This window comes from Chroicocephalus ridibundus, chromosome 2 (assembly GCF_963924245.1).
Source record: "Chroicocephalus ridibundus chromosome 2, bChrRid1.1, whole genome shotgun sequence".
NCBI lineage: Eukaryota > Metazoa > Chordata > Aves > Charadriiformes > Laridae > Chroicocephalus > Chroicocephalus ridibundus.
This window is the reverse complement of record NC_086285.1, coordinates 93275807-93301385: the sequence shown is the minus strand read 5'-3', so window position 1 is coordinate 93301385 and position 25579 is coordinate 93275807. Positions and strand designations below refer to the sequence as shown.

The 25579-nt window shown below is 36.9% G+C and overlaps 1 protein-coding gene across 1 annotated transcript in view; it reads right to left on the bottom strand.

The window, feature by feature from the left end:
- The window catches only part of ABCA13 (ATP binding cassette subfamily A member 13), a 194277-nt gene that overhangs the window by 19276 nt on the left and 149422 nt on the right, over positions 1–25579 (bottom strand). The window contains exons 45-50 of the mRNA XM_063323974.1: positions 23053–23209; positions 21842–22095; positions 21362–21554; positions 19932–20041; positions 10030–10180; positions 610–744 (exon numbers count right to left, since the gene is read on the bottom strand). Coding sequence (XP_063180044.1) covers positions 610–744; positions 10030–10180; positions 19932–20041; positions 21362–21554; positions 21842–22095; positions 23053–23209 — 1000 coding nt within the window. The remainder of the gene's footprint in view (positions 1–609; positions 745–10029; positions 10181–19931; positions 20042–21361; positions 21555–21841; positions 22096–23052; positions 23210–25579) is intronic.

The window sequence follows — 25579 nt, the reverse complement described above, 5'->3', positions numbered from 1 at the left end:
ATACAAACTTGAACATAGGAAGTTCCACCTAAACATGAGGAGGAACTTCTTTACTTTGAGGGTGGCAGAGCCCTGGCACAGGCTGCCCAGAGAGGTGGTGGAGTCTCCAACTCTGGAGACATTCCAAACCTACGTGGACGCGTTCCTGTGCAACCTGCTCTAGGTGACCCTGCTCTGGCAGGGGGGTTGGACTAGATGATCTCCAGAGGTCCCTTCCAACCCTATGATTCTATGATTTTCCATTACATTATTTTTTCTTCTACATAAGGAAATATTTTTTTAAAAATTACGTATCCATCTGGGCCATGGGATGCTACAATTGCATTTGCGTGTGATTAGGGTCCTCTTTTTTTTTTTTTCTGCTCACCCAACTACCTAAAAAAAAAAAAAAAGAAAAAAAAAGAAAAAACAACTTCACTTCCTATTTTTGTGAGCACTGGAGAATAACATAAGTGTTCATACAGCAGAACAAAGAGGACAGTTGTCCATCCATGAATCGATTACTCCCTGACTGATACGGAAATTACCTGATTTTCTTTAGAGCAACATACAAGACAACAAAATTCAATGTAATCCATTTATCATAGGCACAGTATTACATTTACTCACCAGTAAAAGTATTTGGGGTTTACCAACTAAAGCCACAGCAGTAGAGAGCTTCCTCTTCGTGCCAGCACTGTACGTTCTCACCAGTTTGTCAGCATGGGCATTGAGGTGTAACCGGTTAACAAGGTCCTCTGCAACCTGTGGTTTAGAAATTTCGAGGCCAGCAAAGATGAGCCAAATTAGGTAGTGCTTGTGCTTAGATTGAAAGAACACTTTGTTCACGCATATTAAGGAGACGTAGATGTTGTTTCCTTATTTACTCCCATTTGCTGCATATTATTACTTCTGAATCCTAGACACATGCAAAAAGCTGCTCTGGGACTCCTTAGTTCTCCACAGAGGACAAGGATTTTCTGACACAGAAAATTTGGCTTTGTCATTGCTTGTAACAGTCATTTGCACTCATTTTGTGTTGATGGGTCTATAATCTAAAATGTTCCTCATTTCACCTCATTCTCCGGTATTTAATTAAACAACTTAGTGATAGAAAATTCAGGAGACAAAATTCTACATTAGCCACAAAAAGGTGAAAATGGCAGAAACGCAAGTCACAGGTTAAGGATTTAGAGTTTCTTAAAGACAAAAGGTAACTTAGGGTTAAACTAACATACTTTCCTAATAACTGAGAGGGGTAAGTTGACCCTAGCTGGTTTGGTTGAAATTCCTTAAATAATTATGTGTGATCGGAGTAAGCTGGGCAGGCTCACGGCACAGCTGGAGGCAATGTTCATGCTTTCCTCCATGACCTTTCCTCTTTACCCGTCAGAGACCGTCCTAATGTACAAGGGTCCTGCACATACCGGTGTCAGAGAATTTTAAATGTAGCAAGAGCCTTGCTCCACCTATGGCAACTATCACTGCTGGACCATCCAGGGAGACATCATGGAAAAATGTGAGGGACACAGCAACGACTCCTCTACTCACCACTGCCAGACACACCCAGCAAAGCAGCAGCTGTTTAGCGGCATGCTGCTGGGTGGCTGTGCCATCAAGGGGTGATCACATTTGTAATAAAGCCAGTGTGTGTTCAACCTCGATGTACCAGTTGGGAGATTCTTGTAAAACAAGTACTCTGTTGCCTGAGATCAACTGCCAGAGCATCCCCAGCAGTATGGTGCATTCTTTTTGCTCCCTCTGCACTACCTTCAGCAAAAAGCAAGGAAGGACTGGAAGGTTTAGTCAGATCAGATGGATAGTCTCCAATTAATTCAGAGAATCCAATAGAAAAAAATATATCAATAAAAAAATATTGTGAATTAATATTCACTATCCAGTTCAAACAAACTGCCATAAGCATAATAATATTTTTTTATAAGACAGTTTTATGCAAACTCCTTAGGAAATGATCAAGATACTCATGACCCTTCCTTTTAGCAAGATTTGTCACTGCTACGTATAAAAATAAGGGACACCTCTGAGAGCAAGTTGTCTGTAAGCAGGAGCAATGCTGCAGTGGTGAGAATCTGCAGTATTCTAGTGTGGATCCTGGCACTGGTGTTAATAGTCGCTTGTGTTTGGTGGACCTCAATGTATAATGTGACAGCAATGCATGCTCTCAGACAAAAGCTACATTTCATAAATATTGCTCTGACTACATTAAATGCAGATAGTTTGGTTTTTTGAAAAAAAAAAAACCTTAATCAACAATGATTAAACCACCCATAGGTAATTTTATACCAGAAAAGTCTTTTATACCAGAAAGTCTTCTGCTATTTCTGAGTTAATTCAGAGTGGTGCACTTTTGTTTAAGCACTATTGCTGCATATCACTAGAAATGCTGCAAGCTGAAGCATTCTGTAACTTTAGCAATGGTTAAGTGTCTAAGCTGAGCTTTTATGTTTGGTTGGTTGGTTGGGTTTTTTTTTACTTCCAAATGTAGGTCTCATTATACATCGAAACAGCCTGTAAAGTGAACACCTCTAAAGCATATAGTAGAGAGCTTATCCACTCTACTAAACTGACTTGACTTTATTACCACTGGGAATGCACGCATGTTAGTGACAACAGGATTACCCTCCTACAAATCCACCAACACTATTCAGAGAATTGCACAAAAAAGCTCATAAAAAAAGTAAGACCAGAAAGTGGAAAAACTGTGTGGTCTCTTGATTACACCAAAATTAACGTATATTGCAAACTACAAGCTTCAGGAGTTGTTAAACCATAAGGGAAAGAGGACAACGTATCACAGCTGAAATGTAGTAAAAATTATCCTTTAGCTATGAACAGTACCACTATTTCTAAAACTGCTTTGAAGTGTCATCAAAACTCTTAGTGTAAGTCAGCAAAATGCCATTCTCTGAAAGAGCCAATGAACGCTGAACAGGGAAGAATTTAGAAAGCCAGGGGAAAGTGCCAGAAGAGAGAAGAAAAAAAACATTCAAGAAAGCTAAGTCTTGTTATAGTCTGTAGCCCCCAAGGAGACTGAATCATATATCAGGTATGAACATAATGCTCTTTGTAGGGAGCAACATTAAAAAGAATCAACTTTGCAAGATTTACAATTCTACACATGGAGTCCTCCCAACTACCTGGTAGGTACTCAAGCATTCAGTCCAGGGATAGTCATGAGTAAAACATCTCCTGGATTGTACAAGGAGAGAAAGCCTGGCAAGTCCACTGCTATGGGAATTGTGCAAGACAAGGTTTACTTAAGGTAAAAAGAGAGGGGTGGGGAATCATTTGCTGCTGCTTTGAACGCGTAGAGCTTCCAAGATAAACCTTGCAGATCTTTGCAGTACACACCACAATCTGGCTTGGTATCTAGAAACGCTCCTTTGGTGCACGATGTATCAAATTGCAACAGAGTTGGAGCTGAACCGCATCAGAAACATAAAGGCAGAAGGATTAGCCAGCTTTCTTACTCCTAACGATTTCCCAGCTGCACCTAAAAAAAATCTCCTATTCTTGCTATCCTCCTCAACCCTTACATTTCAAAGTAGCACTGCAGAGCGTGCTTCAATGAATATAAGAATATAGAGCTCATTCTTCTTTCAAGAAATGACCCCAAACCTTTTTCTCTTTTCTTTAATGTATATCATTAATGTATATCATAAGATTTCTGGTAATAACAGTCTCAGCTAAATCAATATGACCTAAACAACAACAAAAATGTCATTGGAATGAAATTAGAAGTATTATGTATTAGGTGTATTGTGGAGTAGCCTACACATCTCCATTATAACTTCATTTGTCTGTATAACCAGTGGTATCTTGCGGTTTGTAACATGGTGTGCTATAAAGGAAAAATGAAAATCCCTCTTAAACTACTTTAAATGAAATTCAGAACTGAACACGTGACAAATCTTCATATACACACAATTATGCAAGAGATTTACAATTCTAATGGTTTCCTTCCTTTAGTGAATGTGAGATATATACACAAGCACCTTCTCTCCCCCCTTGTCATATTCATCATGATGTTCTATTTCTGGTTTCAATTACTTTCAGCAGTGAAGAGTGAGGAGATACATCAATTTATTTAGCAAGTTGGTAACACTGAGACCAAATTAAAAGACACAGAGTTATATGCAAATATATGCATTGTGAGTGCACTTCAACCATAAAGGTGTTTTACGCCTAGTCATGGCTGTAGTAGTGCATTTAAACCCTTTCCTTCAATCTCTCCCCAAATCCAGATTATAACAGACTTTACATCTATCAGCTAACGATTTCCCTATTTTGCAATATTCCTTAAAATTATTTAGTTTTTCCTCATGGGTTCTAACATCTTTAGCAAAAGTTATTTTTCCCCACATTAATTTGGACTAGTTCCCCTAACTTTGGAATAGGCACTGGAACGAGCCCTTCAATCTGTAAAGTCTAAACCAAATCTTCCAATACTTTCCGCATTTTCCTAAAGACTATGTTCATTCCAGAAGAGGCAGTGAGGTAACTTGAATTTCTGCCCGCTTACTCAAGTACTTATTCAAGTAAAAAGTGAAGTGGTACTGAGATTCTTCAGTTAGTATGGCTTCCAGAAAAACCTGGAGTTAGCGAAGACTCAATCTATTAGAAGACTAGAAATGTAGTAGCATGTCCATTCTGACTTGAAAGGCTGTATGCAGCAGTGTATTAATTTTGCATAATTCTTGACAAAATAAATACACTGTATAACTTCTTGCTATTTTATTTTGAACAAACCCTCATAAAGCAAACCTGACTAATACTGAAAATGTGTATCACACCTAGTACAAACGATAATAAGCATGGGATGAATTCTGGAGTCATCTGAAAAATAACTATACACTTGTTCACTATAATAGTTGTTCAAAGGGTCAGGTTGTGAGTAAGTGAATGCAGTGTGGTTTAAACATCCTAAATAACAATCATTCATCAATTCCACACCAAATAGTATTCATTCTGCTTCAGAGTAAACTCAGAATTGTTAGATTTCTTACATTAGGAAAGCACGTACTCATGGTAAAACTTCTAGGGGAAAATAGTTATTTATCCCAGAATTTTATAGAACTGTACACACTAATTCTGCTTGGGGTCCAAAAAAAAGCAAGCATGCAAAGAATAAACGAATTTACAAATTCCTGTTTCCAGCAGCTATAGAATTTAACATGTAAGGAAGCCAATGAGATTCCAGTCAGTGCAAAAATCTTCCTGAATAAAGAGAAATCATACTGACATTCCAAGAAGTTGCCTCTGAGGGCCTGATGAAGCTTATTTTGAGTTTTGTAACACAAGTTTCAATGCAAATGAGAGATTTCATTTAATTACATCCTTCCTGGGGCCTACTCTTTATCAGGGAGTATAATGACAGGACACGGGGTAACGGCTTCAAACTGAAAGAGGGGAGATTTAGATTGTACATCAGGAAGAAATTCTTTCCTGTGAGGGTGGTGAGGCACTGGAACAGGTTGCCCAGGGAAGCTGTGGATGCCCCATCCCTGGAAGTGTTCAAGGCCAGGCTGGATGGGGCTTTGAGCAGCCTGGTCTAGTGGGAGGTGTCCCTGCCCACGGCAGGGGGTTGGGACTAGATGATCTTTAAGGTCCCTTCCAACCCGAACCATTGTGTGATTCTGTGTATGTTGTGTTACCATTTCATATTTTTTAACAAGCTGTATGCTGTCTTTTGGAACAAATTGAGAGATTGAAACTGGATATATTAAAAAAATAAAAATAAGAATTTAAAACACTATGTTAACGTGGTACCTGTTGAGATAGTCCAAAAGCTCTACTCTATCTAACTTTCCCAGTTTTGTAGCAAAAAGAAACTTTCAGAGCAGATTCGGGAAGTAAAGTAAAACTCCACATTGCATGAAGCTTAACATTGGTAGCAAACGACCCATTTTTTCTCCTCCTTTCCCATTCAGTTAATTACTGTTTTGGAGCATTAAGTGCACTCAACTTTATGCCAGGCACTTAACTCCTGCTGCTGATAAATCTGCCTAGCAAAGGGTTTGATCCTTGAAGTTAGTGCTTCAACAGATTACTGCAGCAGCAACGCATCCTGTAAGTCACCTGCCTGCTTGCCGATTGATTAAAAAACAAAGTGAATGTATGTTGCTTTCCACATCAAAACTGTGTACTCTCTAGAATATGTGTGTGTGTGCACATTAGCATAAACACTCACTGGTAAACACTGGGAGGCAGGCTTGGAGCGCCGTATCATAGGCAGGAGGGAATGAGAAAACAACAGCGTACATTTCCATACAGCTGCTATTCCAAAGCATTCCCAGGCCTTATTTTCTTTATAGGCAACTCAAATGCACACTTTCTCCAGGCACCAGCCATTTCTGAGTTGAAACACGGCAGCTGTTCAACACTTGACAGCAATGCCACACAGTCAGGAGGGCCTGCAGACAAAAACATTTTTTCTTTCCTCCGAGATAGCTGCATTTCAGTTTTTGATGAAGGTAAACCAGAGCAGCTAAATATTATTTGCAGGAGCCCTTTAGTGCCTCGATCGCAAGCATATGGTAACAAAGCCTGCTCTGCAATCTATGCAGACAAAAAAATTAGGACAACTGAAAGAACAAACAGTCTCTATATCACAAATGTGAAACTAAGGCCCAAAGGCTGCCTATAAGAATAGTCTAAAACCTATACCTAGATCATCTAAGGTCCAGGATAATCAGAAGATTAACATTTACTTTCTCCCAGTGCACCACAGTAACATAACTCATCTCTAAATAATGCAGAATTGATTTTGATTCACTTGAAGCAGGACCTGTATGTGAATTACCACGCCATTTGAGGAACTGTCTCCCAAATGATTTTCAGAACTGCCATTGGAGTAGCTGTGTACTAACTGCCCAGATAATAGATGGATCTGAACATAAAGTGGAAGCTCTTATGTACAGCAATTATTCCTAAGTACTTTTGCAATTGAAATGGGTATTATGAATGCCAGATATTTGAGAGAGAGGAGTATTCTCACGTTATCTACAGAGAAAGTATACAAGCCAGGTTACCCTTGTGGCTCTTCACCAAATACAGACAAGAGACAGCATTTGCAGCAGTGTTCTTTTACATATGCACATGCAGAGAGACACCCTGCAGGCACAGCATACAAATCTGTTGGTATCATCCTGCTCATCACAATCTGGAAAACTTCCCAGGCACCTGAGAAAAGCTCAGTGCCACATGGGACAGTTTGCTTGTGAACTCCAGGTCCTTTAGCACACCACAGATCTCTCTCCATTCTCAAGCTTCTGTGTAGCTCCTGCTCCTCATCCCCCACAATGGTTGCTGCTGGGAGGCCAAATGACCTGAAGGAGTCACAAATCAAGCCGTGACAGCAGGATTTATGTGCACACGCGCGCACAGACGCACTCTACTCTTCTACCTGGTGTTGACAGGGCTTGCGCAGAGTGTAAGATTAAAGCATTAACAGCCCATTGTAATGCCTGGATCAGTTCACGCTTCTCAAAGCTACTGCCTCCAGTTGTCTGCACATGAGGTGTTACCAATAAGGTGGTGTCTGCCGGTGCCACCTGAACAGCTTTTCCTCACACCTGTGAGTACTGAAATAATAAAACAATAGCTAAGAGTCTGTGACTCCATGAGTCAGAAAGGTAACGCAGCACTAAAAGCCCCACGTGGCTCTCACTCAGATGCACCCTCTTGCCAAATTCAAGTCGGTATAGAAGTAATTCTTTCAATAAGGCTGAGGCAACTATTTTATCTGTGGGGAAGTCCTTCTTAGCCTACATTATAGGCTCATTCCTAGTCCATTTCTCTCTCCGAGGATCACCATCTGCCTGGATTTATGTGCTTCAGCCTATTCACAAATGGGGAGTATGCTTATGCTATACCCTGGAGTGAGCTTGCTGAGAGCAATACTGTATGTATACAACCCAAAGTACGTGAGTTAAGCGAGTACCACAAAATTTAATTAAAACTATGTATTTCTATCATTCAAGTGCTTCTGAAATTTCCATTCTTCGTAGGGTGTCTTAAAAACTGCTTCATTTATAGTACATGCTGTACCATTTGGACACATGCATTGCAAGAATATATTGTCTTTTCTTATGAAAATGCTAAGACAGAAAAGCTTAAAAGCCATGTTTAGAGCATTTTAAGAGCACTGCTGCATAACTAAACAAACAAACTTTGATTCCTGTTTTAAATTAAACTTAGGACCAAAAACATTCAATAACATGCGTAAGGTGTATGGATATTTAACAGCATCCTTTTGAATGACTACAAAGCTGTAGAGGAGATGCCAGAATCTGTTGCCACCCTTGCGTCTATTAAAGCGCCACGATAATAGATGCTAGTTATGATAGGCTTTTAGCCCAACTGTTAGAGAGGAGCTGTCAGTTCATGGAAAAAACAGGTAATTATAGTTGAGGGGTTTAGTGCAATAACAATTATCCATTAATATATTTCCTTTAGATCACGGGAAACATATTCAAGTTTTCAGTACTATCTGGTACTCAGAATCAAAAACTACCACCGATGAATGACAAAGAGCAAGCAACTAAATGAAAGACTCTATGATGATTTCTAAGCAGCCTGAAAGAAAGGTACTGTTAAACTAGTCAGTTAAAAGTCCAGCCAGGACAGGATACTGCCCAAGAGAAGGGGAAAAGACTTGTAAGAATTTTTTATTTACCCCCAGCCTCATATCTAGAAACACTCAAATGATTAGCTTAAGACAGGAAAAATTAGAAATATAGTCTGTCCTGATGCTATTATTGCGGCACGATGGCAGTTTTTTTCTGAATGCTCAATGTCCCATTGTAGGAATCATACCTTTTTCTGGAATAGTACCTAGATGCTGGGGAAAAAAAAAAAAAAAAAAAAAAGGTGCAAAGAACCAGAAGGCGGCCCCCTGTCATATACAGACAAGGAACTGACTGTAAACTACTTAGCTGACCCTGAGGCAATAGCCATGAAAATTATGTGTAGGTAGGGAAAAAAAAAAAAAAAAAAAAAAGAGATATTTCAGTTACATGCAGTTTTGCTTCTAGAAAAAGGAAAAGGAAGTAAACAGGCAGCATTCTGGAGGTTACAAGAACAATCTTAGAGCCATAGCAACTACATGGGACCAATCTATACAGCAGGAATGACAAACACTGATTTCATATCACACTCCAGTTTTCTTATGTTAATAGAGGTGCAACTAAGCACAATAGACCGAGCTGCTCAAGGCCAGGTCAGATTAGAAACTTCTGTCTGCAGAGACAGAACCCCCCCCCCACATTCATTTGGTACTTCATTTCTGGTATTGGCTGACTGATTGCCTCATTACAGAAACAGAGCACTGTTTGCTGGTCAGCACAGCTACACCTGTATCTGCAAATTCAAAGCCTCTCAGTGACATTCACAGATATTGTCATCATCTATGCTAGTAAACTCTTCTAAGATTTTCTGACATGGGTTTGGTCTCTTTTCTTTGGACAGCCTCAAGCCTGATATGGCAGCTGGAATATTTTAGAGATGCTCCCAGTAGGCAATTGCAATACAGCCGTTATCTTGTGAAGTTTAAGACGTTTACTAGCAGCGTCCCGACAGCTGTCATCTCAGCAGATGTTTGGTTTATTTATATAATCATTCAACAGTTTTTAATCCCTTCAGAATTTAATCCCATCTCTGAAGAAGAGTTTTTCATAGGTGCATGACTCAGAACCTGCCGTGTTCCCTCACAGTTCTCCAAGTGTAATAATGAAGGTGTTGAACCATTCATAAATTTCATTTCCTTCAGAGTTTTTGTGCCTGAGATTTCATTTGCATTAGTGTTATTTTACTATCTTCAGTGACATTATTGTGTTTTGAACTGGCATAACAGACAGAAAAAAAATCCATATGGTTTAAGTAAAGTAGTAGTAATTAAAAATCTTATTACTAAAGCAGTTAAGATGAAATATTAGATATTCTCTCATGTAAAAAAAGTATAATTGTTTTATAAACTCCATAGCCCAACCTGGCTTCAGCTCCCCCTGCAAATCTATTCTGGATAGTTACCTTAGGGATATCCTGTTTTGGAATTCCACGCAGTGTGCAGTAATAATAAAGATGCTCCCAACCCGTTAAAAGTTCATCCAGGGCATCTTGCTGTGGACAATAGCCAATGAGAATGCCTTCAGAGCTAGCGGACAGTATATCCATTTCAGACCTGTTTAAAGAAAAAGCAGAAGACTTGAACGTTGTTTAAAAAACCCACAGCCCGGGGTTTCACCCTCAGTACACACAGTCTTCAAGACAAACACACTTACCCTCAACTCCATAGGTAAATGAGTTTGAATCTCTTTGCTATGATCCCTTACCGTAGTACCACCCACACGCCATGCATGCGTTTTGTCCCTTTCAGTTTAGCACTGCCACCCATGCGTCACTGTTCTAACGGTGTGCGTGTCAAGGTGAACAGATCAACGCAGGAGGAGGACAGATCTGTGAGAATTAATTCTTACCAGGTTTACCTCACTCATCTCTTTGGTAGACCCTGCTCTAAGAAGACATATTTCAAAACCCTACCGCATGCATTACATTCAATATTAAAGGGGCGGTAGTTAGAGAGAGAGAGGGAAATGTTGCTATGTGTTCTTTGTGTGGCTGTGCACGCACATACACATGCATGCATTCTCTAAACAAGGGTAAAACAAAACACAGAATATTGAAGCCTAGTAGGTTAAAAGACAATACAGGGAAAAAAATACAAAATTATCCTGATTTAAGAGACTTTGGCCATCACTTTGTAGCTGTGCAGCATTACTTGAAATTATATTCATTGCTAAGAAGCAAGCTTGATTGCAAGGGTGTCTCATTACCCATAATGACACTAAATCTATCCTATTTATTCCAACATTTAATTCAACATTCAATGATGCTAATTTACATGTACAGAAAAGACCTGTCAAAATTTTTAAGATACTTAATAAAAAAAAAATCTGAGCTTTGAAAGAAAAAAGTTTTTAAAAGGTTCTGAGTAACAGAATGGTTTTCCCCCTAGTGGTTTTCTACGTTTCTGGTTAAGAGAACTAAATATATGATTAATCATTTAGACACAAAGTAAATGTATTAAATGCAGGATCTACAAATACCAGCAGTAGTGAAAATATAAATATGTATCTCCTGTTAACAAGATTCAGGAGTCTGGGGAGAAAAAGAAAACACAAATTCTGCATTTTACATAATGAACCACAGCATCAAAACATATTTTAATGCTATCAAAAGATAAATTATCATGATTATGGCAAACCTTGCTGGGGACTAATTAGAATGGTCCTTTGCTTTTAACAACAAAGTTATAAAACTTTAGTATCTTTGAAGCTTTGGATGGTGCCAAGGAAGTTAACTGCCTGTAAACATCTTTCTAGACAAAGACTTGGCAAAAAAAGAAAGGGGGTGACAGGGGAAAGAGGATACCAGAAGAGTACTTCCTCATTAATTTATATCCCCTTATAGGTTATTTTAAATGAAGTATATACAGAATTTTTACCAGCTCAGTTTCCAGACATACCTAAATCAAATTAAATTATTTTTAAGGTCATCTTTACCATAAGATATAGATGGATGTCGATCTTTTTGCATAAAGTGTCAGTAGTAGTGGATTCCTTATTTAATGAACTATAACATAGTGAGACACGACCAACAGTGAAACACTATCTAGATGCTGCTGAACACAGAGATGTCTGAGATTTGTTTTACTAAGGAAGATTCAGACACACTAACAAGGTTTCCTTTTGGTGCAGCTGCTGTCTTCAGAGAAACAAGAGACTGGACTTTTGGTAATATGCCAAGTTCAGTCACAAGAGAACAAATCTCACTCAGGGGTAATTTCAGGAGCATTCACTCAGCATGAACCCTGTAGCTGGATAAGATACATCTAGTCTGGAAAGAGTCCATACCATGAAGAACAAAAAATAAGTATGCATGGCTGCAAAAAAATAACAGGCATCTAATGTTCTTTGGTTAGAACTATATAAGACAATAGTTACTCAGTTTGCGTCAGGAAATAAAAACACATCAGTGGCCCCAGTGGTAGCTGTACAGATACAATTTTAGTGTTGTGCTTCCTCTATAAAGCACACAGCCTTAGATGAACAATATGCCACCCACTGACCTTTAGCTTTCATAAAGGAAGAGTACAATGAGAATGGATCATTTAATATTCTTACTCAGTTTGGTCTTATCTTGCAACTTTATCCATTAGTGCTGACCTTGAACACTTAAGGAGTTCCCATTAATAAAGAGATTCTAATGTATTCACTAAAGAACTCATGGACCTAATTTTTTTCCTTCTCTGTATCTGTCAAAGCAGAAAATAATCTGACCAGAAGAAAAAAAAAAAAAACAAAAAACCCAACATATGAGGATTCTAAGACTGAGCAATATGATTGAGTAGATTTCCAAATCAAAAAACTGGAGAACATCCCTTCAGTTTTATTTAGCCAGGTCCTAAGCTTTTTCTGAATAGTAAAAGAACAGGTGAAAGAAAAAAACAGCATAATTTTTAATTATAGTACATAACTTACAACAGAAATCTCCCCTCATCTCTGGAAATTGATTTTCCTTGAAATTCAGTTAATCTCTCAGATTTCATTTTCATGTGTCCAAATGAAATGAATGTTTCAAGTAGCGATGGCATGATATCAGAAAACTTTTTCACTAAACGATATACTGTAAATGCTTTTTTCCCTTTAAAAAAAAAATCTGATGCCATTCATTAAACTAATTATAATCCTCTACTTCCTTAAACATCTTCATACATGATGTAATCAGAATCAAATTGGAAACATATTTTTTAATATTTTCTGAAATATAGATCAGCATGCAGCAAAATGCTGATATTTTTTTTTTCCTTGAGCTAGGAAAAACCAGACATTTGTTTTCTGCTCTTTTATTATCAACATGCTAGCATTGCTCATTAGGCTGTTCATATTATCAACAGGAAGAAAAAAATCATCTTGTTTTATACATAAAGAGAGAAAGCACATGTAAGTACAGATTACAACCCCTCACCCTCTCAGCCTTTTTTTTCCGTAGTACAGTAGACACAATGAATTCTAGTGTAATATCTAAAAACTATAGGCAGGAACCGAGACTTTTAAACTAATACAGGACTTTCTGTATCATTATAAAAACACTCAGTAATTATCTTTAAATTCTGTTAGTAACTTTGGTTCTTTGGTTACATATCCTGATCAAATTAAAACATAGAACTAACATGGAACATGAGTTTTATCCTTCCTAATGAAGACTTCATTTTTAGACTATATTGTTATGTTTGGTCAATACTTTCACTTACTATTTAATTTTTCCTTTAAAGTGGAACAGCTGCAAAAAACCCCAAGACAACAGAACATGTCCAGAAAACTTTATATGTTAAACAAGATTTTAAAGTTGCGAAATTACATTTCTAGTACACTTTCCGAAAAGGTCAATAGAATGTACGGCATCCTCAAAAAAACCAGCAGAGTCTAGCACTTGGAGCATGGAAGATATTGTATTCCATTCCTTTCTATGTGGTTTGGTCTCCATTTATACAGTGAGAATAATAATATTTTGGTGCAAATCACCCTGAAAGAAATCCAGGACTCAAGGAGGCTTCCATAAGTTTGGAGTTCTTATCTTACAGAGTTTTGTACTAGTCATGAAAGAAATTTGCCAGACTTGCAAAATACCAGGGATAAAAATCTAATTTCTGAGTGAATAAAAGTTTTGATTCAAAGCTGTTCCTCCACTGATCATTTTAAGGCCTTTTACATCGATCCATTTCTTTCATGCATTGAAAGAAAGCCCTGAAATTTGATTCCAGCCCTGAAGGCTACATTGGGGTGGCATGGGGCGCTCCAGTCAGAAAGCCCTTCCTGGGCACTGAAAAGAAACGGAAACACTGGAACGAGTGAGAATGATGCTGGACAAAACCTGTTGCCTTCTCCCACCTGAACCGGACCTGCAGTTTCCAGAAAGCTAGGCTGGTTATCGCAAAGACTTGATTTGGTTTTTATTTGTTACAGTGTTTACTGGCAACATAGCTTACAGATAGCTGTGGGCTGACATTCAAAGGTACGCCTAGGTTTCAAGTCCTGGAGACAACTTAGTACCCTCAATATCAGCCTTATGGCTGTTTTTAGAAAAATTGTTTCACTATTGACTCTGCTGTGCACTTTGCTTGTCTTTTGTATGCTTTTTCTGCAGTATTGGAATGCAGTTAAAATAAAAGCAGTGATATATATGGTACTTACAATGGCTTCTGTAGAGATATAAATTCCATTAATGAGTCAAAATGAAATATAAATGTACAAATTGCAAAAGTAGTTAGACATTCCATTGTGCTCTTAACTGCACATTCAATTTGGTGCATACTAATGCTCAATTAACAATATAAAAAAATCAAGGTTAAAATATAATTAATTTAACTGTAGCTTAGTTATAATTAAACTAATTATACTGATATACGGTGTAACAACAGCTATCTCAGCCATTATATTGATGTAAATTTATTCTGCCTTTCAAGTAAAGCTATTTGAATTACATTTTTAATTATTTATCAAGCTGAATATCATAACTATCAAAAGAGTCCAAGTTCTAGCTATAAAGAAATATTTAACTTTCCCCTCTTCGGAAAGCAGTTCTTTGGTCCTATGACGTCTTAGGCCAACAGCTGAGAAGACTGACACTTAATTCAAATGGGATGGGGAGCTGCTGTCATGGAGAATCTCTCTGTGCGGGAGGAAGATGAAATTCATGGGAGATAATTTCATTACAGGAGGAAGACTGCCAAATGCTTCAGGACTCAGTGGGGCAACTTATGAACAAGACAACACCCGTCTAATCTATTTCTTCCTCTATGCGCCCCACTGCAAGTGAGACTTTGCCCTAAAGTCAACTCTATTCAGCAAACTACAACGGCAAAGACTACAAAAAATAGAGTGCCAAAAAGGCAAATAAACCACTAGTCACATCATTCGTTATTTTACATTGACCTTGACATGACATTTAAAAGGATTTTGACACTTTCTCTTCCAAGCTGTGTTTAGCCCTTCTAAGTTTAGGGAGGCTTTATGACACAGAGCCAATGAAGAAGGTTTAGACACAAATATGGAAAGGGGAAGAAAACAAAGAATGGCCAAGCTACACACACAAAAAAAAAAAAAGTGGAACAGATGTACAATATCTGCTGATACATCAGCCTAGCAGAGATTCAAAGAGTATGAGGACTCACTTTGTTCTCCTTTGCTTTACCACCTTGTTAAGAGTCAGCTTTTCTTAGTACATATTTAATACAGACCTTACTTCTTCAAGCTATTTGACAGAAAAAGTAACTACAAAAATGTTTATAATTTTATACACTAGCTTTCATTTAGCCAGCTCATGCACTGATGGCAATCTAGTTATGGCAGTAGAGCTAAGCATAAGATAATTTGAGTCCATTTGTGCTCTTAAAGAGGAACAGCTGTGCTACAGAGAACACAAAAACCCCTTGTAAATGTCAAGCAGACCATGCAGTTAACTATTGCACGTATTTAATCTTGGTAACTCCTTTGTATGGATGTTGTTCAAAAGCCAGAGTTTCCTATTGTCTTATGGCACCATACTTTATAAATACAGGTAAGTAAATTTATTAAAATACTCTCCTTTCTAGTAATTTTCCTTTTGGCTTTTAGTATTTCTGCCCTTTATGAGAGGGACTGCTGGTACTTCAGCATCAGTATTTTATTTCCACATCTTCCAAAGTAATTGTTTCAATGCTGCTTCTTCCTTTGGCACTCTTTAATATTGGGGCTGCTAATATCCTTAATATGGAGACACACTGTCTATATGGTAATTATTTTTCTGTTTCATTTCAACAGATATGTCACTGACAATTGCAATGTTAATGAAGCACACAAAATAATAAAACAGGCAAGATCCCATGTGAATGGCATTTTGGTATTACCTTCACAAGACTGGCTGTTGGTGATAATTTTACCGGACTATCGTTATCACACCACAGTTACAACCAGAACAGGACTGCAAAGGTTAGAAGTTGCCTAAAAACATTTTTTTGCAGTAGGATATGAAAATTTAAAAAAAAAAAACCCAACAGGTTTTTGGCAGACTGCTCAGATTGTATACTATAAATGTGCAATTTCCATGTAAATGGTAAGATACAAAGTTTAGGCACACAGTGAATTTAAAGTATCTATTTAATTTTTAGTGTATCAAAAAGAGAAAAGATTAATAAAAACAGATCAGAAGCCGCTCCTTTCCCAAAAGAATGCCCCCATCAAGAAGAATGCCAGGAAACCCTGATTTGCAGAAGAGATGAAGTTGGCTCTAGCATTTAATAAACATTCCTGTTTAATAACACCCCATTTTATGAACCTCAGTGATACTGAAAACTGTTACATAACTTATAGCTTTTATGCATTTTATGAAGCTTTTATGAAAACAGACACACTTTTCTCTCAGATTCTTCGGAATAAGCTCCTTTTTTGTGGTATTAAACATTCAACAAACAAATAACCTAGAGGCCAACGAATCTTTTATAAGTACTTGGAGATATTGTGGATCTGCTCTTCTGCCCTGTTTAAAAGGCAGCTGCTGCTCAGAAGTGCATTTTTCTTATTTTCTTTGAGACTCTAGCAGGAGTTCCCTGAATACAACTTACAATCAATGTGCGAGGCGCTTTCGATATAAGCCCATGCATATCCAAGATGTTTTAGGTTGAACTTCCCAAAATTCTACTCTGCAATTCAACATGCACTTTTGAAAAAGCTCATCTTCCATTTCTAGTCCTCTGTGTTTGTCTAAAAGTACAAAATTCAAGGCTGTTTTCAGTGCACCTGCCTCAAAGAGACACTTCTGACTTCATTTTAAATTCAGTGAAAGGATTAAAATTGCAATCAGGAAAATGTATATATGGTTTTGTTTGGGGTTTTTTTTTGTTTTGTTTTTAAAACCAGGAACTTTCAAGCATAGTTATTCAAGGAAACAAACTATTATGAATTAAGGATTATCTGCATGGAGTTACATCAGTTAGGTTCTCCAATATTTACAATAATAATTTTGCATACTCATTTCATTATTTGATCGTGAAATATGCATCATAAAGGATCCATCAAATTATAGTATCCTGTCCTTTCAGGGTCACAGAGGACAAAAAGTTGTGTTCCTTCCAGTCAAACTCACCAAAGATGGAATCTACATCTAGCTGCTGCCCAAATTATTAATCAGGAATTACTATCAGAGGTAATGTCTCTATGGAAGCTGCTTCACAACACAGATTTTAAACAAAGAAATCTAGATCTGTGGTGCAGCAAATGGTCTGCAGCTGTGTCCATCAACTGCTTTCTTCAGCTGACTCTCTTCCTCTCTGCAAGGAGTACCAGGCTTTTCAGCACACTACTGGAGTATGAAAAGGAGAAGACTTCTTCCCATAATATCCCCCTTCCTCCATTTATCGCAGGTGAAAATATAAATCAATCGACCTAAAAGTCCCTGGGATGAGTAACTTTAGTGATTCTTCAACTCTTGAGGAAGGGTTCTCCAGACTTACTGTGGTTATGATCTTACCTATGGAGGAGTCAACGAGAGCCCCCTAGTGATTTTCAGTAGTACAGCAACACAGTGCACCACGTTGCCAAAATATGAATCAAGGAACAAAGTCAGGAATGACATAAATCTCTTCTCCCAGACTCAAAGTTGTTTTTTTCCCCAAGTTTAGCTACTGTGTAACTGCAGCTCTTGCTTGATTTTGCCTTCTGAAGTTAGTGGTAAGTTTTGAAAACTTGGGAATATGGGTTTTACACTCACTTCAGCTACTTCGAGGACATAAAAATCCATAACCTGGATTGACACCACCATGATACAGGGTGATAATTAATGTTGCAAAGGGTATTTTGGACACTTAAATGCAAATGTCTAAGGCTCCCTCTCAAGCATCCTAAATGTATCAATTTTCACTACCTATATTTTAGTATATGGCAAATAAACTTGCATCTTAAGGTATGCTTTCATGATGGATTTATAAAACGTGGTGGGGGAAATGAAAGTAGCACACATGTGCTGCAAGGGCATTTAACATACTGTTAAATGCCAGTAGCGTACTAAAGTAAACCTCAGAAGAATTTTTATCTGTTTAGCCATAGGTACATAACAACACATCTAGTAAAAGGAATATGGGCATTGTGAAATTGTTTTGTGATTTTTCAAAAAGTTATCTTTAGGGGTTCTGATAAAATAAGCCATGTAATCTATAAACATAGTATAAGTGCCAATACATGTGGTGATGAAATATATTCTTATAACTTCATATTTGCTTTCAAGTGAATATTAACATTTTGGAATTATCATACCAGATCAAATAACTTCACAAATGTAGATCTGGTACCACATTGTAAAGGGAAAGTCATATGCAATCCATGAATCCACAGGTGGGACCAAAGGCAAGCCCCATTAAAATCTATAGAAAAATATCCCTCAAAATCTAAACAAAACCTGGGAGTGTAAATACTGCCTTGAGGACGATCTTATCAGAAATTATTACAGATTATTTTATTTATGTAGATCTCAAATACTTTTCAGACTCATGCTAGAATTCTGACTGCCATGATATCCTGGCACAAACCATTCCATCAGTTCCAGAGAACATCAAATGTTAATTTTTACCTAATTTTAAATATCTTCTGTTATTGTTGCTGTTGCTTAATATCTGCACTTTTTTGTCTTCTGTTCTGGGAAATTATAAATGAAAACAACCGTCTAAAATTCTCTATAACCACTGCAAAACCTCACTCGTATCACTCCTTAGTCTCTTAAGAATAATTTTTGCAAAATCTCTTTAGTCATTCCTTCTTCATGATTAACAATTATTTGATAGTCATTTTAGGAGTTCTTTGTAATCAAATTATTTTTACACTGAATCTCTTGAAAAAAAGTTTTTATGAAAGATAATGACAAAATTGAACAAAACACACTTGAGTAAAATCCTGATTGGTAGTGGTGATGGTGTCCATTTCAAAAGAAGTCTAAATGTTCCAGAAAATTTTGTAACGACTGGAACTACTCTACATTTTGAAGTTAAATCTGCTGATCTTTGTCTTTGTAAAGAAGTGAGCAAATGCTGACATATGAAAGCAATTAATTTCTAAAATGAAGAAATCTAACCTGTCATTTTGGAAATTCCTAAATGCTTCCTTTAAAATTTTCTGAATTAAACCCTTCACCTGTCCTTCTCCAAAACACATAATTTGAAATAGACATCATTTAGGAAAAGAGAAGTTTTAAAATTTTTAACTAGCCCATCATACATTTATAAATATACATATACATTTTATTTTGGCCCGACTAAAAAATAACTACTTCCCCTCCAATTTTGCTGGGAAAAAGGGTAAATGTTGGTTACATCTAACCCAAAAAGTACATTATTCACTTAGCACTCCCATCAACATTAGCCTCAATATCACCAACACTACCTCCTTGCCTAATTACATAGCATATTGATCAAGTAATAATTAATGACTCTGAAGGACATAACTGTCAGAACACATTTTAAAATTATGCACTTGAAGCACTGCTCATCAGCCTAAGCCTGGAAACCTTTCAGTGCAGCGCTAGCATGGGGGATATACGTTCATGTATCTGGACATACTCTATGTTAAGATTTTTGCTACAATTTTAAAAGGCTCTCTGTTAAGGCTTCCTAAAGCCTACTCTTTTGCTACCAGACAAGTTTATTCTCAATTAACAGAGCTGTCAGACGGAATTAAATAATGCTAAAATGCCTTCCTGCAGAGATATAACAGCAATAAAGCAATATACATTTAAAAGGGAACAAAAAATGTCCTTAGAGTCCAATATAAAGGACTGAAGATGCGCAGAGTCTTTGATCATTGGCATTATCAATTAGCACTATTCTGATCAAACCCTGTGTTATTTACCCTGTAGGAGTCCTGATAACAGCACGTCCTGCAGATGGGATGATATCTCCAGTCAGCATCTTAAATGTTGTGCTTTTCCCAGCTCCATTTGTTCCCAGGAGTCCAAAACACTAACAGAGATTAAAAAATATTTAAAAAAAAAGGAGCAAAAGCAATCTGCTATACTGAAAGAAATACGTAACATTAATTCTTCGACATCTTCTCCCCTTTTCATATTTCTTACTATATGTCTGTAAGATACTGCATATGGGTATACTGTATGTGCAAATTCCCTTTCCCACAGAAAATAAGTTTTCTAAAAAACCATATATATAATATTTTGATTACCCCCAATCCCTAAAAATTACTTATTTAGTATAGCCCTCCACTTAAAACCCTACCCTGTAACTAAATGAATTATTTATCCATATTATTAGTAATTGCTAGATTTGAACCAGAGGATCTCAAGCTCTATTTGAGAGCCCTGATTACCAGTCTATAGAGTCAGTATTTCTCTGGTTTTCATGAGCTGCCTCACTCTGTATAAGTAAATGAACACTGAACAGCCAAGACACACGCTGCCTCTGAACAGTTATTTCAGACCCCTAGCTGCAATTAATATATGCTTAAGCTAGGACAGGATTCGTATTAAGTCTACATATAGCACTTCATCACTTTTAACATATTTGTTTCATGAACATTCTTATTGATAAATAGTCTTTAATCAGCAATGACATCCTCCTGGTTACCCCAGTCACTCGACAATTGATCTATAAATGGCAGGACGTCGCTGGACCTGTGCTGCCATGCACTAGTTTCTCATATCTTCCAATTTGCGATCAGCAACCAAGAAGAGTGTTTTCCTTATCAGTATTTCTGAAATGACTATCTGCAATTCCCAAAAGCATCGAAATCATGAAAAAAAAACCCAAATAAATAAATGATGTTCTGAAATCTTTAGGATTACCATATGCAGTGCTAAATTTCAGTTTTTTTAAAATAGTATATTAGTATATTATATGGTATATTAAAATACACTGTGATGATTTCAGCATGGGAACTACGAGTTTGCCTTGGTGACAAATTCACAATTCAGTCCACAGTTTACAATTGAGCTAGGTATTCTTGGCTTTCTGTTCGGACACTGAACTGCTATATTATCTACTTGGTTTTTATGTTAGCCTATAAACCAGTAACTTGGTAAAGATAAGCAAAAAGAAAAAATTAAACTCTGATGACTTTGTAAGCCAAAAACCAAGTGAACAGTTGCTTCTTAAACACCACCACAGCTTCTGCTTTTGTCCAGTTATTGATTTTCAGAAATTACTACAATTGAAATTGTTCTACCACTACCTAGAGATCTTTGATTGTAGACATCCTGAGTATGTCTGAACAACTAATTGCTCAGAATGAAGTGTTATTTTCTGAAAGGAAAAGAAAGACCTCTTTACCTCTCCCCTTGGTATTCCCAAGCTTATGCTTTCCACAGCTGTGTTCTTCTTACTGAAACCTCCATAACACTTCCTGAGGTTGTACAGGAGGAGGAGATCATTACCAGTTCTTCCACCAAACAGTCGCTGTCGCTCCATTTCTACATCAACATCTTCTGAAGGGCTAGCCATGCTGTTAATTGAACACTGACCCCTAAAACAGAAGTTGATAACAAATGACACATAGCAAATTGGACATCGCTGTACTCTGGATAACTTTGTTTTACTTCCCGAGTTGCAATCCCTTAAAGCTTGAAGATCAAATCTCAACAGAATTCAAGGGAAAGAGCAACTACTTGTATTTTTTCTCCAGTTTCCACTAATTCAGGTACACCACGTTATCAGAAGTATTTATCTTCAGGTGTTCAAAGGAATCCACCATTTTCTTTCTTTAAAAATTAGTTCAGTGTCCACTATGGCAGAATACAAATGGTAACACACCTTGGTTTCTGTAGGAGATCCCAATGAAGAAAAAGCCGTAAAAGAAGAAGTAGTGTTCCCTGCAGAGCCATTTCTATAAAAATCCAGCCCAGGAAATTCATCTCAAAGGGGCTCACATATGAATCTATTCCAAAGTTTCTGGTCAGGTCAAACTTGATCTGATTGTAGGAAAGTTCTATTAAACCCTGGCCTAAGCAGAACTGTGGGAATACAATGAATGCCCATTTGAGGATATTGTAGATGTCCTGAAAACTCTGTATTAAGATTCAGAAGGGGAGGAGGGTGGGGAAGGAAAAGAAAAAAGAAAGGAAAACATTAGCTTTCTCCAACAGGATATTAAGCACACTTACATAGCTGGATACAGCATTCAGCTCTTAGTCAAGGTGAACTGATTCCAGAAGAGCACATTGTGAACTATTTTGGGGCAGGGTTCCTCTCTTCTTGTATTTTAGAGTGTCTGGGGCCTTCGGATTCTAATTTTAGTCAAGGTTCACAGACAGCAACAAAACAGATGTGGCCATGATCATTCTATTTACTTAAAATTTTAATATTTGAATGCAATTAATTCTAAATCACCAATTTAAACCCAAGTCAACAACAAATCTCCCTCCAAACTTGAGTGACATGTAATCCAGATTTGACTCCAAACATCAAGTTTTGACCTGGTACATGCATAGATATTCAGATACTCATACACATTCTGAATCTCTTCTCCGTCAAGCTGCTTAACTACCATTATGACTAATGAAAATTACATACATGGAATGATAATGCGTATTACTATTCATACAGTGCATTACAGATCCTAGGAATATGCAGCTTATCTCTTATGTCAATATTATTCAAACACATTTTACAATGCATATAATCTATTCAATGGACTAGAACAGCTCCCATTATGTGCCAATTACAACTTAATGGTCTGGAAAATGTCAAGGTTTCAATTAACACTGTTTCCATTATTACCGCACTATTTATTTATTTATTTATTGTTATTAAGAAGTTAAAATTCAAGATGGTAACAAGCAATATGGTACACACTAGGACAGAAAAATCATGAATGTTTAAACCACAAATTTTTCTTCTGGAAAAAACCTTGCCCGTGTGTGTGTATAAACATACATATATGTATAAGCATACATGTATGTACAGACAAACACATACACAAATGGACGTGTATGAGTAACGTAAACCAAAGGTGTTATACTGACCTGCACTTTGGAAATTATAGCTAACAACCGAGGTAAGAGAGTCACCAGCATGGTACATAGGCCAAACACAAAATTTAAGGAGATGTAAGAAATAAAAGCTACATCTGAACTTGAGAAGAATCTGGATACAAGGTACATCCATGGTAAAGTTGCATATCTAAAAGTTTAAAGAAACAAAATTATCACAAATAAGAAAAGCAGTTATCATACTAGGAAAAAACCCAATAGTTACTCCTTATTTTTAAGGTATGCAAACAGCTCTTTTGACCAATTGACAACGAACGACAAATTTAGGTTATATTTTCTTTGTCAAATTACCTTATGATTCTGTATACGTACACATAGCTACTGCCATGTGATGGGCAGATATGATCCATTTTTGCATATTATAAACTATATATATTTACTTTCACTGTTCCAGGAAGCTCACAACCCTGATCTCTGAATGACTGCAAAACCATGCATCTTAACAAGCTTCTAAGAAAGAGATAAAATTAAAACCAAATATTTGAAGCTTAAATCATGGATGCTGAGCAATCAGCTTTTCTTAGAGGCTTTCATAGAAAGAAAAGAGAACAAAAAAGGAAGGAGAGAATGAGCAAAAAAGAGAGAAGGAAGGAAGGAGGGAAGGAAGGAGGAACAGAGAAAACAAAGCATTAATCCTAGAACTGGAACTAAAATTTGTGCCAGCGGTATCTGAGAACTGAAATTTGACAGAGATCATGTTATCATTGTCATTACCTAAACCATGTTATCAGCTAGTAGAGTAGTAGGCCTCAAAAATGAGTGCATAGGTACTTGACAGCACAATGATGATAAGACAGCATGTCCATAGCAACATCATTTTCAATGCAAATCTTTAAAGGAGAAGGGAAGGCAACCTCCATTCTGGCAAGTCAAATGACGCCTATCCAAAACGGAGCAGTCATATTTTTTTATAAAGAGTAGGCTATGCCTAGACAGACTAAAAAAAAGCCCAGGTAATTTGATGAGCATGAATGTCATGTAAAGGAAATTTATTTTCCATTCAACATAGTGCAAGACATATCTATCAAACAAATAGTATATAGGCTGCAGGAGCATAAGTATCAGCATACACCATTGCATGATGGTAAGTATATATGTAGTATATAGAGAGAGCTGTATATATAAATACTTCTTATATAGTATTTTTTTATATATATATATATATATATATAAAATTGTTTAATAGTGAGCTCAATGCAAGAGCAATCAGCCAAAAAAACCTGTGAATTCACTTCTTCATTGCATTATACTCATTCAACTATGAGCCATAAAAGTCCCTTTTACATTCAGTATTGTGTACTTTACAGATGAACTTTTTTCATCTAAGAATACCAAAATCCTTTACCTTAAGAAACAGACTTTCAAATCCTGCTGTGAAGTAATAGTGATGTTATCCTCACTTTACAAGAAGATAAAGGTAAAATGACTTAATGTTTGGGTCTCAAATGAAGATTTTAAGTATTCAAGATTACACAATACTTTTCAGGGTCTGTTGCCAGTCTTAACCATCCAATCTTTTCTCCCTTCAGGTATGTAACAAAATCACGGTTCTAAATTTTGCTCTAAATTACAATACTGTAAATTCAAGACAAGTCCATGCTTGGAAACAACTCAGGAAAGAGCGGTGATTTAGAGTCCTTTTACTCTGCTGTAAATGAAAGCAAAATCTGATTTGTTTGCTTACAGCTGCTAAGAAATGAGTAGGACTTTTGGAATACTAAAGTTGCATGATGTTCAAACACAGGCTTTAAAGTAGCTGCCAGGCATGCCTACATTTCTATCCTAACTCTTTCTTTTCCTTCAGCTTCAGCTGTAATTTGTTATTTTTCAAGTATCAAAGATAGAGCATTTGGGACAAAAGTGCTTAAGCAGTTGCACTATAAAACACTTCTGCTATCAGCTAAAAGAGGAAGAAACTGCAGTTTAGTTAAGAGACCATTACATTTTTAAAGGAAATCAACTTTAAAGTAGCACACTAGGAAATTGTTCATTATTCTTTCAAGCACACCCCCTTCTGGCACATAGTTTAACTTTTTCATATAACTGGGCTATTTTTATCTTTATTCTAGATCAGAAATGCTGCACAAGTGTACCCTGAAGAGAAAAATAAAATTTTAAAAGGAAAAAATGCATTATGGAATGCAGATAAATGAGAGTTACATGCATAGTACAGGGGAAGGATAAAATGACCGCAATAGGCTTCATCACATTTACTGTGGAGTCAGGTTGAGTAAAGGGTAGAATGGGAAGAGTGGCAACTCTGAAATTTATCAGTGTCCTTGAGAGATGTTAAACTTACTGAATGACAGTTATTGTATCTTTAATACATGTTAATACACATTGAATACATAGACCTTCTTGTTAAAAATCACTATAATATGTTATGTCAGCCAAAGCTGAACAGTACAGAAGGGATTGCGCTGAGATGTTTAAGCTGCATCTGCAGTCAAAAAAAGCAAAAAAAAGCAAAAAAAGAAGACAGTCCAGCTTTTCAGTCAAT